Source organism: Capricornis sumatraensis, chromosome 6, assembly GCF_032405125.1.
Source record: "Capricornis sumatraensis isolate serow.1 chromosome 6, serow.2, whole genome shotgun sequence".
NCBI classification, from domain to species: domain Eukaryota; kingdom Metazoa; phylum Chordata; class Mammalia; order Artiodactyla; family Bovidae; genus Capricornis; species Capricornis sumatraensis.
Window position 1 is genome coordinate 13,904,130 of NC_091074.1, and position 18,496 is coordinate 13,922,625.

Here is an 18,496-nt window from a genome sequence, read left to right on the forward strand (position 1 = left end):
ACCAAACCAGTAAGGATAATTCTTTACTACACATCCCCAAGATGTCAAAACACTCAATTCTCTGATTATATTCTCATAAAATGTAGATATTAATAACCTATTGTCTGGCTCCCAGCTACCTGAGTCTTATGCTTATTATTTGTTTGTGATTTTACTTCACAGCTATGATTGTTTTGTTAAGCTTTTCAGATTCATGTTGAAATTATAAATTTCATTTGTTTTATGGTAAATTTTCATCTTCTGTAAGAAAATTGTGTTTTCTTACTGTAGCTTTCAGTAACTATTATGCATATGACTTTCACAATCCTCATATTTTAATTTTCCTAGACTATCATCAGGAGGTAGAAAGAAGGGCCACGATAGCCTTACAGAACTAATCTCTGGCGCACTTTCTCCTCCATTGCTATAGCAAATGACTTCCCTAAAATATGGCAGCTTTATGAAGTTACATTTCCTCTGCCTCTCAGTACCTAACCTAGCTCTAAAGAGTTTCTGCACATAGTTCTCAACTTCCTGATTTATTCACAGGCTTCAGGGACCAAGGCTTTGCTTTCCAAAATAATATTGCTTTTAGAAAGTTATTTTACTGGTATTTTCTAAGATCTGCTATCTCTGATTAGTTACTTTGTCCTGTCTCACCCTCTTGGATGTTTGAACCGTATTTCAAGCTCATTTCTTTCCCAAAATGTCCTCTTGAGTTCCTACATACACTTGAACTGTTTCTGGTCTCAGTTGCCTACTACAGTATTCACATGTAATTTGGAGTGCTGGGGTTTTGTTAGTCAGCTCTTTGATGAAAATTGTTTCATGTGAATTTATTTTCATTTCTATCTTGCTATGGATAGATTTCAGGAAATTAAAAAAGTTTCAGAACTAAACAGACTCCATGTTCTTACAGACTGATTATATAATTAATTTTTCTCCCATGTTCTTAAACGAAGAAAGTTTCTGAAAGTACTATAATTATTGGCTTTATTTTTTTTGCTTTTATTTTTTAATTTTTAAAAAAATATAAATTTATTTATTTTAATTGGAGGTTAATTACTTTACAATATTGTATTGGTTTTGCCATACATCAAGATGAATCTGCCACAGGTATACACGTGTTCCCATCCTGAACCCCCCTCCCTCCTCCCTCCCCATACCATCCCTCTGGGTCGTCTCAGTGCACCAGCCCCAAGCATCCAGTATCAGGCATGGAACCTGGACTGGCGATTCAGCCTTTTGGCTAAGATCAAGTGTAGTTATCTGTTCTTATCAATTATTGGCTTCAGATAATGAACAAGAATGTTCTAGTTATCATCAGGCCTAATTAGAGCCAGTTATATAGATGTTTGGGCTTCCCAGGTGACACTAGTAGTAAAGAACCCACCTGCCAATGCAGAAGAGACATAAGAGGTGCAGGTTCAATGCCTGTGTTGGGAAGATCCCCTTGAGGAAGGCACAGCAACCCACTCCAGGATTCTTGCCTGCAGAATCCCATGGACAGAGGAGTCTGGCAGGCTACAGTCTGTAGGGTCACACAGAGTTGGACACAACTGAAGTGACTTAGCATGCATGCATATATGGATGTTCACACCTACTATAACACTAAGCCTATCGTCTAGAAATGGAAAATCATATGAGGCCTACAGTATAGATAAAATTTTTAAGTGAAACAGCCTCAGAGAGAAGCAGCATTTTATTTTGATATGCTAAAAAGAGAATTATTAGTAAAATGTTCCTCCTGGACCCAGATGATTAGAGCATAGTGCAGGAATGTTGCGAGGGTCTTAGTGGATCTTGCATTAATCCAGTTGGATTATGGATGAAGAGATGTCCTGAGAATTCTTGGTTTATCCTGGGGATTTAAAGCTATATTCAACTTATTTTTAAAGATTAATACTATTCCATCTTGGTAGTCAGCCACAAATAGTTTATTTGTAGAGCAAGCTCCTGCGTTACCTGGGAATTATCTGTGCTTTTTGTACACCTCACATTCTGGTGAGAAGAAAATCACGGAAGCAGCAGAGATAGGCTAGACTCTGAACAGTATTAGACTGCAGATGTTTTTAACATAAGACGGTACTAGTTATAACCAGTCAACTTAAGAAAAGGTGAGAAAAAAAGCTGAGCATTTGTCAGTCATTTGGGTCTAGGCTTGGAGTCCAGTACACATTAAAGATGGTAACCCTAGTGAAACATCCCCCAGTTTGTGACAGGACCCCAAGAAGCATAGGCCCAGAGTGGAGCTGTGGACTCTTTTGGCTTAGAAATCCTCATGTATTGGTTCAGGACTATTAGCACCCTTAGGACCTGCAAGAAGGCAATGAAACTCCTATTTGGAAGAATGCAACATGATCCAGTGCCTTAAATTATTTCCATAATTACTTTTTCAAGTAAAATGAATAGCAAATAATCCAAGATGATGGGATGAAAGGGTAGTCATAATCAGCCAGCACCAACAGAAACCACAGACAAAAGAAAAAGGCTTAATAATAACAAGGATAGTCTTTATACCACTATGCTTGTTCTATTCATGAGAAAAAGTCAAGCTTATAAATTTTGTCAAGAAACTGGAAACCATAAAAAGTGACTTTTAAGATTTGAAAAATAACCAAACTGGAATTACATAACTAGAAAACAACAATTAAAAGGATTAAAACTCTGGGTAAATTTTAGAGCTGATTAGGCACACCTAAAGAGACAATGAGTAGGAAGGTAGGTCTACAAAACATGCCAAATGAAGAAAGGAGAGACAAAATTAAAAGTAAAAAAATACTGAAGATAGAGCAGGAGACATGGAGGAAACACTGGAATGGTCTAATATATACGGAATTGGGGCCCCAGAAATGAATGAGACAGTAAGGGCCCCGATGATTGTTTTCATTGTTCAGTCACCAAGTTGTGTCCGACTCTGCCACCCCATGGACTATAGAACTAGGTGATATGTGAAGAAATAATGGCTGAAAATTTTTAAAAAATTGATTAAAGATGTTAATCTATTAATTTAAGAAGCCAATAAAGTCCAAGTAGGAATTTAAAAAATAAAAGGCATTTTACTTTAAATGAAACTAGAAGATCAAAGACAGAAAAAAGCTTTTAAAAGACGCCAGAAAAAAAATAAATCCCAAATGAAAGGGGAAGGTAAAGATTAATACAAGGCTAAAAAATGTGAAGAAGACTTAAGTTTCAGTGTTAAAAAAAATAGAAACAAAGTATACAATTTCCAAACTAACTAATGGGACTATAAAAAATAATCCAAAAGAAAGCAAAAAAAGAACATAAGAGTAGGCAAAAGAAATATAAAGCACAAAAAGTGAAGAATTAGTATAGTTGGATTTAAATATATTAAAATATATTAGTAATTACATAACTCTAAATAGACTAAATGCCCTAGTTAAAACGCAAAGATTATCAGGCTAGATTTAAAAGGAAAACATGCTAAACCACATGTTCTAGAGCACCTAAGACATTAGGATACAGAAAGGCTGAAAGTAAAAAGATGGAAAAATATGCCAACACCAAATAAAAGACAGGTGCTATAACTATTGATATATTGATAGCAACCAGACAAAACAAAGCTAAGATCAGAAGGTCACTACAGAATGTTAAAATGTTCAGCTCTGGGTTTACATAACAGTTTTTAATATGTGTTAATAATATAGTCTTAACATACATAAAGCAAGAATTGATAGAACTAAAGAGAAACTAAGTGGGATATTTTTACTTAGTGGAACAAATAGACAAAAAAGTCTCTAAGGATATATGAGTTATTAATCCATTTAATAGTACCCAATGGGCATAAATAGAACACTAACCTAACAGAAAATAGTTTTTAACTACATACAGAATATTTAAAAAAATTAACCATATTCTTGGTTAAGAAGCAAACTTCATTAAATTTTAGAGGATTTAGAATTACCAGACCATATGTTTGGAAATTCAGACATGATTCAGCAGTTCTTTTCATCAATACCTGTCCTGTTAAACTGCGATCACAGATGTACCAGAGCACATGCACAAGAATGATCATGGCCTCAAACTGGAACCAACTCCTGTGTCCATCAACAATAGGATGCGTTAAATAAAGTGTATCTTATTCATCCACAATGAAAAGAGCTAGTTAAGCGAGGTACAAGATCTTCAAATCAGTGAAGTCAGAGAAAACAGTAACAAAGTACACGATTCCACTTTCATAAAGTTCAAAACCAGGCAACTAAAAAGTCTTTTTAGAGTTCATAACTGTGCCGTAAAATTGTAAAGAAAAGGGAGGCAGTGACCATCGTAAGTCAGCATAGCTGCTGCTGGCCTGGAGACAATTATGAGGGAAAAGGAGCACGTGGGGTGCCAGCAGTCGGTCAGTGTCGGCTGCATTGGTGGTGCCGCTTGCAAAAATCTTTTCCTTTGTCCCTTGTTCTGTCTCTGGACCTGCTACAGTGTTTTTCTAATCTGCTATTTAATGTTGCTCTCCTTTGGGTACAGCGGTTCTTACTGGTCAAAGGCAGACTCTTACAGGAGCCTGATTCCCCCACTCAGCTTGCTGGCAGGGAGAGGGAGAGACTGCCCACGCCAGCAGTCACTCTCTGCCATCAGCTCTCGGTGCTAAGGCAGAGCAGAGATAGGTGAGGAAAGAGCCGACAGAACCCACAAATTTAAAGAAAAGCGGTTAAGAATTTCATCGTGGTAATCACTGAGCTACAAGCAGAGTGGAGAGAGTAAGGAGTTGGAGGCGGTGGCCCTGAGCCTTCTGAGCCTTGGCCCTGTTGACAGTGTTCTATTTTTTGAGCTGGGTTGCAGTTACATGGATGATTATTTTACCACAACTGCTTAAACTGGACATTTATGTGGTATGCACTTTTTTTTGTTGTGCTTATTGTAATTTAAACTAGGACAAAGCATGGAGTAAAACAGTATGATCTTAGTTGCAATAAAGTAAAATTATTCCTATATAAAGATGTTTATACTAGTATGTTAGTCGCTCAGTCATGTCCACTCATTGCCATTCCACGGACTGTAGCCCACCAGGCTCCTCTGTCCATGGAATTCTTGAGGCAAGAAAACTGGAGTGGGTAGCCATTGCCTTCTCCAGGGAATCTTCTCAAGCCAGGGACTGAACCTGGGTCTCCTACATTTCATGCAGATTCTTTACCCTCTGAGCCACCAGGGAAGCCAATTTATGGTATATACACATAATTGTTTTCTTAAAAGGAAACATAGGAAATTAACATTAGTTGCTTTTCGGGATATGGACTTGGAGAGATGAGGGGAAATGGGCTTTGGTTTTTTCATACTGAATCTTTTTGTGTCATGAGAACTTACAATCATGTTCATGTGAAGATTAAGGACCAATTTGCATATTTAAGAAATTATGGAATTGCTTACTTTGCAGTAAAGCTAGAAAAAATTCAATCATATTAAAAGCCTTAGAGGGAAGAAGGCTTCCCTCTAATTTTTCCCTGGGAAAAATTCCTTTTAAAGAATATTTTGAACCCTTTCAGAAAGCAAAGAATATTTTGATGATGTCAAAAATACCCTTGTTATTTAGGTTTAATCTATATTTCTTTTTTGTCTGTTATGAGGAAGATTTACCATGAAGCAAATGGATATAAGGTTCAGAGTCCCTCACCGGGACAAGGCTCATATCTAATTTTGCATTCATAATTCTGTATGTTTTTTCTTAAAGATCCTTCAGATTATATAAACTTTGTTGTTGTTCAGTTGCTAAGTCGTGTCAGACTCATTGGGATCCGATGGACTTGAAGCTCCCCAAAACCAGATTCCAACCTTGACTTGGATTATGCCTCCTGCTGAATATGAGAAGTTGTAGAAATAAACAGTGAACCATGGTTGTTAAGAAAACTTCTTTGTAGGGACCACAGATTCACTAAAGAGATACTTTAAATCAGGGGTAGTGAATTTACATGTCATCTACTCCAGGAACATTTTCTACTTGCCAGAGGTGAATCATTTCCTTCTGTATGCTAAGTCTATACTTTTCCTTTAATTTTATTGAGGGATGTGTCTTAGTCTGTTTGTGTGCTTAGTCACTCAGTCATGCCTGACTCTCTGCAACCCCATGGACAGTAGCCCGCCAGGCTCCTCTGTCCATGGGGATTCTCCAGGCAAGAATACTGGAGTAGGTTGTCATGCCTTCCTTCAGGGGATCTTCCCAACCCAGGGATTGAACCCAGGTCTCCCACATTGCAGACAGATTCTTTACTGTCTGAACCACCAGGGAAGCCCAAGAATACTGGAGTGGGTAGCCTATCCATTCTCCAGGGGAACTTCCTGACCCAGGAATCAAACTAGGGTCTCCTGCATTGCAGGTGGATTCTTTACTAGCTGAGCTACCAGGGAAGCCCTAGTTTGTCTAGGCTACTGTAAAAAATAACGTTGGCTGGGGGCGGTATGTGTGGGGGGTGGGCGCTTATAAACAAAATTTATTTCTACCAGTTCTGGAGGGTGGGAAGTCCAAGATCAAGGTGCTGATAGGTTCATGGCTGGTGAGTGTCCACTTTCTGGTTAATAGGTGACAATCTTCTGACATGGATGGCAGAAGGAGTGAGGTTGCTCGCTAGAGCCTCTTTTCTAGGGCACTAATCCCACTCCTGGGGGCTCCACTCCTATGGCTTAATCACCTCCTAAAGACCTGACCTTCAAATCTCATTACATTAAGGATTTGGTTTCAACATTAAAAATTTGTGGGGGACACAAACATTCATTTACAGCAGCAAGTATCATGTGCTTGTCTCTCCCCATTTAGACTGAGCTCCAAAATGATTAGGACCCTCTCCCAATTACTTTTCTATCCCAAGGGCCCAGAAAAGATCCTGGCATGTGAATAAATGAGTATTTGATTGGAACTTTTAAAAACATTGCATTGTCTATAAAGGAGGCATAGTCAGTTTATCACTTTCAGTTCAGTTCAGTTCAGCCACTCAGTTGTGTCTGACTCTTTGCAACCCCATGAATCATAGCACGCCAGGCCTCCCTGTCCATCACCAACTCCAGGAGTTCACTCAGACTCATGGCCATCGAGTCAGTGATGCCATCCAGCCATCTCATCCTCTGTTGTCCCCTTCTCCTCCTGCCCCCAGTCCCTCCCAGCATCAGAGTCTTTCCCAATGAGTCAACTCTTCGCATGAGGTGGCCAAAGTACTGGAGTTTCAGCTTTAGCACCAGTGAACACCCAGGACTGATTTCCTTTAGAATGGACTGGTTGGATCTCCCTGCAGTCCAAGGGACTCTTAAAGAGTCTTCTCCAGTACCACAGTTCAAAAGCATCAATTCTTCGGTGCTCAGCTTTCTTCACAATCCAACTCTCACATCCATACATGACCACAGGAAAAACCATAGCCTTGACTAGACAGACCTTTATTGCCAAAGTAATGTCTCTGCTTTTTAATATGCTATCTAGGTTGGTCATAACTTTCTTTCCAAGGAGTAAGCGTCTTTTAATTTCATGGCTGCAATCACCATCTGCAGTGATTTTGGAGCCCAACAAAATAAAGTCAGCCACTGTTTCCACTGTTTCCCCATCTATTTCCCATGAAGTGATGGGACCAGATGCCATGATCTTGGTTTTCTGAATGTTGAGCTTTAAGCCAACTTTTTCACTCTCCTCTTTCACTTTCATCAAGAGGCTTTTTAGTTCCTCTTCACTTTCTGCCATAAGGGTGGCGTCATCTGCGTAGCTGAGCTTATTGATATTACTCCCGGCAATCTTGATTCCAGCTTGTGCTTCTTCCAGTCCAGCGTTTCTCATGATGTACTCTGCATAGAAGTTAAATAAGCAGGGTGACAAGATACAGCCTTGATGTACTCCTTTTCCTATTTGGAACCAGTCTGTTGTCCCATGTCCAGTTCTAACTGTTGCTTCCTGATCTGCATATAGGTTTCACAAGAGGCAGGTCAGGTGGTCTGGTATTCCCATCTCTCTCAGAATTTTCCACAGTTTATTGTGACCCACACAGTCAAAGGCTTTGGCATAGTCAATAAGGCAGAAATAAGTATTTTTCTGGAACTCTTTTGCTTTTTCCATGAGCCAGCAGATGTTGGCAATTTGATCTCTGGTTCTTCTGCCTTTTCTAAAACCAGCTTGAACATCTGGAAGTTCACGGTTCATCAGGTATTGCTGAAGCCTGGCTTGGAGAATTTTGAGCATTACTTTACTAGCATCTGAGATGAGTGCAATTGTGTGGTAATTTGAGCATTCTTTGGCATTGGCTTTCTTTGGGATTGGAATGAAAACTGACCTTTTCCAGTCCTGTGGCCACTGCTGAGTTTTCCCAATTTGCTGGCATGTTGAGTGCAGCACTTTCACAGCATCATCTTTCAGGATTTGAAAGAGCTCAACTGGAATTCCGTCGCCTCCACTAGCTTTGTTCGTAGTGATGCTTTCTAAGGCCCACTTGACTTCACATTCCAGGATGTCTGGCTCTAGGTGAGTGATCACACCATCGTAATTATCTGGGTCGTGAAGATCTTTTTTGTACAGTTCTTCCGTGTATTCTTGCCACCTCTTCTTAATATCTTCTGCTTCTGTTAGGTCCATACCATTTCTGTCCTTTATCGAGCCCATCTTTGCATGAAATGTTCCCTTGGTATCTCTAATTTTCTTGAAGATATCTCTAGTCTTTCCCATTCTGTTGTTTTCCTCTATTTCTTTGCATTGATCGCTGAAAAAGGCTTTCTTATCTCTCCTTGCTATTCTTCGGAACTCTGCATTCAGATGCTTATATCTTTCCTCTTCTTTGCTTTCGCTTCTCTTCTTTTCACAACTATTTGTAAGGCCTCGTCAGACAGCCATTTTGCTTTTTTGCATTTATTTTCCATGGAGATGGTCTTGATCCTTGTCTCCTGTACAATGTCACGAACCTCCGTCCATAGTTCATCAGGTACTCTATATATCAGATCTAGGCCCTTAAATCTATTTCTCACTTCCACTGTATAATCATATGATTTGATCATATGTGTAGAAGATAGGTTATAAATTTTGGTTAAGAACCACACAGTATTATAAATTATATTAAATTATATAAAAGTACCCCAATTAAAATCTAACATCCTAATATCATGTTTGCTTTAGACTGTAAATGGAAACCACCTTTCAGCCATTCCCAGATAACATCCATAACTCTCCTAACATGACCACCACCCTGAAGTTGGTCCATCCTGTTCATATATTCTTATTATTTAAGAAACTATATCCATAAACAATAAGAAGTATTATTCTGCATTTTAATACTTTAAGCCAACAATATCTAATACAAACATAATGTGAGCTATATGTGTCGACTTTAATGTTATATTTAACCCAGTATAGCAAAAATATAATTTGAACTTGTAATTAATGTAAAAAAATTACTAAATTAATATTCTTAAGAAAAATGTTACTAAGTCTTTGAAAACCTGCTGGTAGTTTATATATACTGGCATCTCAGTTCAGGTTTTAAGTTTAGACTTAACATTTAAGTCGAAAAAATAGACTGTTCCAAACATATTTAGAAGTTTTCCAATAAGTGAAATCAGTTTAAAATTTTTTAATGAATTAAAATGAACAATTCAGTTTTTCATTCACAGTTAACCACATTTAAAGTGCTCGATATCCACATAAGGCAAGCAGACACCCTATTGGACGGTGCAGCTTGAAAAGAAAACACAACACTTACCATTCAGCATTTTTTGCCCCCTACATTTATTTAAAATGTTTTTCTTCTTTTGCTGTTTCTTAGAGGGCAACGCACTCCGGTGTTCTTGCCTGGAGAATCCCAGGGACAGGGGAGCCTGGTGGGCTCCCGTCTCTGGGGTCGCACAGAGTTCGACATGACTGAAGCGACTTAGCAGCCGCGGTAGCAGAAGCAGAGCGGAAGTGCACAGATGGACTGGATGGCTGTGAATTTCAGGGTAGATGACAGTTTACATTTTAAAAAACTCATTTATCACTCAGTTTACTCTGCAAATATAAAAGAGCTTTCAAAAAAAAAACCCTACTGCTTTCTATTTTTGTTTAAACAATGGGATTGAACAGGATATACGTACTGATAAATGACGCGCTACCATTAGCAAAGGTGTAGCTTTCGTACCAGCCACTCCCAACCTTCCACACCGCCCTCCACACGCCCGCGCACACAGACACGTACACAGACACGCGTGCGCGCGCTCACGAGTCCGAAGCACCCCTTTCCAGGCGATCTCGGCCGAGCGCGCGCCTTCGGTCTCTGGGAGCTCGTGGCTGACCGGAACTCAGAGGGGTTCTGCTTTTTATTTTTCAAGTGTGATTAGACAGGTTCCCGGTTCCTTCGAGGACAAAGTGGAGGTGCCCGGGCTGGAGGCGGAAAGCAGCCCCTTTAAGTCCACTCATCCGGAGCTCCACCTCAGGAGGCGGTAGACAAGAGTGCGCCCCGCAAGCCAGCGCGATCCTCGCACGGACAATGCTCGGATCTGGAGAGCCTCCAGTCCTCCTGCCGAAGGGGAGGTTCGGACGCACGTCACCCGCCCTGCCCACCGCCCCCGCAGGCGTCCTGATGGACTATCTCGGGCGTCAGTCTGCAGAGCTGCTACCCAGACCCCATGGGGTTAGACATGGGGCCTCTGGGACCCAAAAACTGCCAGAGCGCCGTTCTTCTTGGTTTGGGTTTCCCACAAAAACGTTGTTTAGTTGCTAAGTCGTGTCTGACTCTTGCAACCCCATGGACTGTAGCCTGCCAGGCTCCTCTGTCCACGGGCTTTTCTAAGCAACAATACTGGAGTGGGTTGCCATTTCCTTCTCCAGGGGATCTTCCCCACCCAGGGGTCGAACCCATGTCTCCTGCATTTGGCAGGCGGATTCTTTACCACTGAGCCACGTGGGAAGCCCCACAAAAGACGTCTTTACATCAAAAATTTTTTCACAGATACAAAAAAGGCCCGAAACTTTTTTCCCCCACACCTTCCCTCCCCTCGTATCCCCTCCCTTCCCATCCTCGCACCCCCTCCCCTCCTACCCCCGCCTCCCGCCTTTTGTGCTTCGCTTCAGGAGTTAAGTGACCTCTTCGTCTAAAGTGCCAGCTCTGCAAAATCCAGGAGCTAAACACAGCTCAACTTCCCGGGAGCTACCAGAGCCAGAAAACATCACAAGCCCCCCGCCCCGCCCCCCACCCCGCCCCCCACCACACGCCCCTGTTTTCTCAATGTATTACCGAAAAAAAAAAAAAATCCAGATCTGCCTCCGCGCGATGAATGCTGGGATAAGAAGTTCTCCTAAACCATGAAGCTCGATGTCAGACTGGAGCTTAGGTTGGCTCCCCAAAAGAGAACTACAATTCCCGTGGTGCCCTGCGGGCAGAGTGGAAGGGGCGGGACGGGCGAGGGCGCAATGTGCTTGCGCAGATCGAGGGCCGAAGGGAGGCGGGGGTATCGAGGTCCGACTGCTGAGGAGTCTCCATGTGACAGTGAGCGGCGTCCCAGCTCCAGGCGACGCCAGATTCCAGTTCCCGATCCCACGCCCCGTCCACTGATCTTGTGCCTGCAGACAGCAGCAGGCCGGGGCCTCGTGGTCTTGGCCGGAGGACCCTGGCTCAGAGTTAATAGTCTCCGCTAAGCAGGTGCGAGGGACCGCCGAGACCCCGGCATCTCCAGAGAGGCAGGCGGCGCGGAGAGCGAGGCTTCTGTCAGCGCGGCTCTGCGAGTGCGGGGACATGAACGGCTTCACTCCCGAGGACATGAGCCGCGGCGGGGACGCGGCCGCCGCTGTGGCCGCCGTGGCCGCCGCTGCTGCCGCCGCCGCGTCAGCCGGGAACGGGGCTGGGGCTGGCGCCGGGGCCGAGGTGCCGGGTGCAGGGGCGGTCTCGGCGGCGGGGCCGCCGGGAGCGGCAGGGCCGGGCCCCGGGCAGCTGTGCTGTCTGCGCGAGGACGGCGAGCGGTGCGGCCGGGCGGCGGGCAACGCCAGCTTCAGCAAGAGGATCCAGAAGAGCATCTCCCAGAAGAAGGTGAAGATCGAGTTGGATAAGAGCGTAAGTGACGGCGGTACGAATCTGCTCTGCCCGCCCCCCGGGGCGCTCGGGGAGAGGAGCAGACGCGTGTCGGTGGGGGTGCGGGAGCCCCAGACCTGGGTGCCTCGCGAGCCCGTTCCGGGGTCCCTAGTAGGAAGCAAACAACAAAGTGCTGCAACTCGGCCCGCCGTCCGCAGTAGACACTCTCGCGCCTCCCGGACCCGCTCCCGCGGCCCCACCCGCGCAGGGCCTCCACTCCTCCTCTGAGGGGGGTCAGTGGTGAAACAAAGGGGGCGGCCGCGCCGAGAACCCAGAGTAGCTGTCCTGCAACCCACGGCTCCTTCTGGAACCGAGGCACCTTCTTTGTTTTGCTGCCCGAGCGGGTAGCTTCCCCGGTCCAGGAATGGAGTGCAGCCAGGACCGGACGCTGCGGGCGGCTAGGACCCTGTCCCGGGTCCCGCGGGTGCGGGGTGGGGGGCCCCCGGCTGCGAGCCGCGCGGCCGTGTCATCATCTAGGGCAGCTGCTCAAGACGTGGGGAGCGGGCAGCCGCTGCGGGTTAGCCCTCGGTTTGGCAGCCATCAGGGTTTCTTTCTTCGTCCTTTCGCAGGTCTGTTCCTCTGACCATCTAGGAGGTTTTTAGAAACGACCGTTTCCACTTTTCCGAGCCCTGGGGAGCGGTAATAAATCACAAGATGTGAGAACCAGCACACGTCCTGCATCTTCTTAACTTGCACTTTAGCTCAAAGTTTAATTTGAAAACCTGTTAGCTCACTCCTCAATTTTTTTTTTAAAGAAGTAACTGCTGATGTATAAAACCCAGTATTTCAGAGGCTACCGTACAGCTCTCAGAACTATATAATTAACGTTTTTGAGAACTTTATTTGGGATACTTTCTGCCTATTCAGTTAGTTCCTCAGTTCTGTTCTTGAGAAACTTTCCAGGTATACTTGAATCATTTCACATTGCTTTGGTTGGAAAAACTTATTATAAATAAATGCTTTTATTTAATACTCAGGAAAGTTCATAATTCAAATTTAAATTTAGTAAGGATGTGAAATCAATTTATTTGTCAAAAGTGGATGGTTTTGTGTCTGGATTATAATTTGAGTATTAAGTTAGATTAGGAAGCATTCACTATGGTATTAATATTTTTAAATGCTCTTTTAAGTAAAGAAAATACTATCAAATAGCAAAATTGTGGCCAGCATCTTTTTGCCCTTGTTTAAAAAAACGGCATAGCTGAACTAATCTAGTTCACCATCGCTGCAATTTGATGACAGAATCCAGAGCATAGGAATTTCTCATTCTCTGCTTCTCGCCCTTCCCTTACTGGCACTTCTCCCCACCCCACCCCCCCAGGCCTCTTTAACAATATTGCTAGACATGATACGTTTTAACTGGGTTTAGGACTTAAGAGTAGCAAGAAACATGACAGAATCCAGAGCATAGGAATTTCTCATTCTCTGCTTCTCTTCCTTCCCTTACTGGCACTTCTCCTCACCCCACCCCCCAGGCCTCTTTAACAATATTGCTAGACATGATATATTTTAACTGGGTTCAGGACTTAAGAGTAGCAAGAAACATGCGTTGTCTTAACAATGGCCTGTTACTAATGTTTATATTTTTAATAATTCACCGTAACTATGTATTTTACTAATACATAGACTCATTTTCCTGTAATCTTAAGTTGTCTGCGAAACTTTTCTGTTTCAGGCAAGACATCTTTACATTTGTGATTATCATAAAAACTTAATTCAGAGCGTGCGAAACAGAAGAAAGAGAAAAGGGAGTGATGATGATGGAGGAGATTCACCTGTCCAAGATATTGATACTCCGGAGGTAGGTGAAAGCTTTGTAAGTTAAATGTAAAACTTCTGAAAGTTTTATTTAAAAAATATGAACAAATTCTAAAAATACTTGAAGCATTTGAAAACTCTAAAAATGAAAGCAAAATTAAATATAGGCAGTTAACATGCAGTTATGCAGTTTGACTTGTTATGGCTTTAATTGACCACTTTTTTTTTTACTTTAAAAACAATTTACTTATTTTTTAATTGAAGGATAATTATTTTACAGAATTTTGTTGTTTCCTGTCAAATGTCAACATGAATCAGCCATAGGTGTACATATGTCCCCTCCCTCTTGAACCTCCCTACTCAATTGACAACTCTTATAGTCCCCAGTCGTTAATAAGCATCCTCAAAAGATTGAAGTGTTGAATGCATTTTTAGTTTTGATTATTTAAAAGCCTTTTAAAATAATGGAATTAAATTTTCACTGTGTTGAAGTTGAAATGCTTTTTAGAGCAAACATTAGTCATTAGCAAATGATATGAACTAATTCATATACGTTAATTTTTTTTCTAGGTTGATTTATACCAACTACAGGTGAATACGCTTAGGAGATACAAAAGACACTTCAAACTCCCAACCAGACCGGGGCTTAATAAAGCACAGCTTGTTGAGGTATATATAAGTTTTAAACTATTTAACCTTTAATACAAAAAAAAGTCATTAAATACTAATGATGTTAATTTAGTATATATAACAATACATTTTAGTTAGAAAAATCAAAGTTAATAAAATCTAATGTGGAAGAATCTAGTTGCCTAGAAATGTTTGTCTATCACTTAGGAAATTCCTTTATATAATGATTACTCATTAGATTATATGCAGTTTTCTAAGCATCTTCTAATACTGACTTTCAAAAATAGTAAGTAAAAGTTTTTTTTTATTCTCTCTCTAGAAACCTGTTTCTTTTAAAATTTTATTTTACTCAGTTAACACTTATTGAGCACCTAATTGAGGCATAATAATAAATTAATGAGCTTTGATGTCTTTGTTAGAATTTTCTTGGTTTTTGTTGGAATAGATTTTACAGATAAACCTCTAAACAGTATTCCTGTAACTTGCTGATTTAACTATTTCAGAATTTGTTCTTGTTGGTGTTAGTTTGTTTATGTGAAGCATCCCTGTTTTTATGACTAAAAAACGCAAAGACTTTTATCCAAGCTTTTACTTATAGGTTCTTGAATATAGGACTTGCAGTCCTTCAGTGAATTTTGAAAAGTTGAGTGCTTGTGTTCTCAGGAAATAATAGAGCCAAGAAATGTGTGTGTCATATTAAGATATCTATAGATTTATATGTTTATACTTCTATCATGTTTAAAATAAAAATGCTTAACCTACTTGACATACTATAAATAAATATGTAAATCAGTTTTCTCATATTCTTCAGCTTGAATTTAGAAAACCAACATTTTATAAAATGTCCATATTGAATAACATAGGTGAATAGAAGGTACACTTCTTTGGCAGAATGCTTTTTAACATTAAAGCTTTAGCCAGAATTTCTTCTTTCCTTCTTGCTTAGACAACAACAATCTAATTTTTCTTTAAATTTGATTTAAAAGGTCAAGTCCTTTTCAAGTTTTATAGTACATTAATATAACATAAACATATTTCCTGCCATGATGAAGTTATTAATATATTGATATATAAACAGATACATAGTGAAGGTGCTTTTATTTTGGGACAAATGACAACCTAAGAATTGGTTATTTTAAATGTTATATTTAAATGTATATTTTTTTAAATGCAGAAATCAAACCTGATGTTTTTGATAATCTGATCTTCTTTTAAAGATCTGTTTTCTTATTTAGAAATGAGAAATCCAAATAGTATGAGTGTTATAACTTAGTCAGAAATGCAGATATTTATAAACAATTCCAGAGTTGAGTGACCAGCCTCCGTAAGTCTCTTATCTTTTTCTTTAAGAAGTTTTATTTTCTAGAATCTAAATATGCGTTTCAGTGGCCCAGTTTAGTCTAATATACTTCTACTGGTAGTTGCCGTGCATGTGTTACATTAGCAGAATGAAAAGGCAAGAAGGCAGGTAAACATTCTTCAGTGGACATCCTTTCCCTTCTCATTTCTCATCCATAATTTTTATACAGAAAAAATTTCAGGGAATCTTAACAAAGAATATTTCCAATGAATGAATGAATGTTAAGTCATAGCAAACATATTTGTAAGATAATTCTTGGTTTGTTTCTATCGTACCAAAACTTTTCCGACTTAATGGTTGTTCTTTTTCCATAAGAAAAACCATAAACCATTATATGATGCATGTGGACTCTTATATTCTGTTTTATTTCATTGATATTTGAAGTTTACAAGTAAAAGTATTTAATTCTTGATCTACATCTCAGCTATAAAATTTAAAAGAAATAAAGTGAAGTACACATTCTGATTAATATATACTTAATTGAGTGGGGTAAGGGGTCTTTTGAAATTACACTATCTCTTGTTCATAACATCTTATTCTTATATGCTTTTTGTCCTGTTGGTATTTTGTTAAATACAGTTTATTTTTGAAAGGAAATAGCGCTTACCACATTTTTTCTTTTGATGACAGTGTTTTTTTTTTTACCTAGTTTATAAAATCTATTAATATCTATAATTTAATTTCCTCAATTTTTTTTCTTTATAGATAGTTGGTTGCCACTTTAGGTCTATTCCAGTGAATGAAAAAGACACCTTAACATATTTCATCTACTCAGTGAAGAATGACAAGAACAAGTCAGATCTCAAGGTTGATAGTAGTGTTCACTAGGAGAGATGGAATTAAAACTTGGACGTTCAGATGTTAAGACTGCTTACTGCTTTTTCACGTGTAGAAATGTTCCTTGTGTATTTTTTCTACAGAGGATTTTCTCTGGTTTTATTTTCTTTGTTTTGACTCTAATTAGTTGGAAACTCATGTACAATGAGCTTTCCCAGATTAAAAAATATTTTAAATAAAGGTTATTACTATTATAGTTGCTTCAGTGTATTTATTTTGTGGAACTTGATTTTTATTTTAAACTGACTTTTAGGGACCAGTATTAATTGAAATTTTAATTTGAAGATCACTTTATTACCTTTTTTCCCTTTTTTTAGTTCTGAGAAACTAACAAAAGTAATAGATGTCACCCATTTGCTCTCCCTGGGGCAATCTGATTTGGAATTAAGGATATCCTAAATAGTATTATTTTTTAAGTGTTTTTTAGTACTAACAAGTTCAAAATAGCAGGAAGAACAAATAGTTTGATGCCTACCTCCTTCCAAAGAAGAGTTAATGTGTCAGCAAAGGTAAATAGTGCTGAAAGTTGAAATCTGAAATCTTAAATAGTTTGTCATTTCTTTAAATTTTGTTTTAGTGAAAAAGTATTTATATGGCACAAATATAGAAAGAACATCTGCACTGCACTTTAATTTTCAGTCATGTTCTGTACTGTTTACAATGCAAATTAAAACTAATAAGTTGGAGAGATCGAGAATTTATCAAGATCTTTAAATTTTGGTCATACATAGCTCTGACTTGATTTCTGTTTTATTTAGTTCTATATTTCATTCTCTGTCAGTTTTCTCTTAAATATTTTTACCTCTACTTTTCATGAGATTGTAATATTTAGCCAAAGGCTTACAGTTACAAATCAAATTTATAGCTTGTGACATCAGAACAAAACATGTAGTGCAGATTTTAGGATGGAAATGGATGAGCCCATTAATGCAGCTCAGGATATCTCAAAGTCAACATTTGGTCCTGATAATTCTTTATTGTGGGAGGCTGTCCTGTGTGTTTTAGTTTTGGTGGTGTCACCGGAGTCCACATTCTAATGCAGTCGAGCTCCAAAGATGATAACTAAAAATATCCCTAGGCATTGTCAAATGGCTCTGGGGGGACAAAATCACCCCTGCTTGGGAACCACTATGTAGATGAGTTTCAAGAACATCTTAGTTCAACAGAAGGTGAGTTTGTGTATTTCTGAGTGTTCTGAGTGTACTGACAGCTAGAAAATGTGAACAGTAACATGATACTGGTGTTTAGGCCATTTAAAGATTTACTTGCAACTTTATTGATGAGCCAGAGGCTGTAATAATTAGTATATAGAAACCTCTTGTTTCTAGTACTCCAGAAATCTCCATGAGAAGTTTTTCTTAGCTGTATGAAGATGAACCAACCACATAGCTACAAAATATGGTGGTTTGTTTGAAAAAAGCTTTACTTCTATGTTTTATATTTTTGCCTAAATCTATGAAAACTTTCTTTTTCAGTAGAAACTTGACTGTAGGCTTAAATTTTATGAAATAAGCTTGAAATTTTGATCATATATAGCTCTGACTTGATTTCTGTTTTACCTCCTTTTACATTTCATTCTCTGTCAGTTTTCTCTTAAATATTTTTACCTCTTCTTATGAAAAAAGCTTGAAGCTCTTTGTTTATGCATATAACCTTTGCCTCTCAATCTTAATTTCATACAATTACTTGCATAAAATGTAGTTGTATAAGAAAGTGAAATAATGAGAGTTGAGTGTTGATTTATCCAATGAAATTAAATCTTGTTAGAGCAATTTAAAACATGAAAAACAGAATTTAAGAGCCTCCCCCTCAAAGACAAGAGACTCAAGAAGCTGCAAAGTAAAACTTTTACATAGAAATTTTAATTCTTACTGTTTTTAAAATTATGAGTTCTATGGAAATCTTTATTGTACTTATC

At 39.6% G+C, this 18,496-nt stretch overlaps 1 protein-coding gene across 2 annotated transcripts; it reads left to right on the forward strand.

Annotated features, from left to right (window-relative positions):
• Positions 1–11,660: 11,660 nt before the first annotated feature.
• Positions 11,661–16,681, forward strand: SAP30 (Sin3A associated protein 30). 2 transcript variants are annotated; one of them, XM_068974429.1, is made up of 5 exons: positions 11,661–11,709; positions 11,824–11,975; positions 13,669–13,794; positions 14,322–14,420; positions 16,447–16,681. In XM_068974429.1, exons 1-5 carry the CDS (start codon positions 11,661–11,663, stop codon positions 16,567–16,569), a joined length of 549 nt encoding a protein of 182 aa, XP_068830530.1. In that variant the 3' UTR covers positions 16,570–16,681. The 2 variants fall into 2 exon arrangements, with proteins under 2 accessions (XP_068830530.1, XP_068830528.1); XM_068974427.1 differs by having other exon boundaries at positions 11,661–11,975.
• Positions 16,682–18,496: the final 1,815 nt, after the last annotated feature.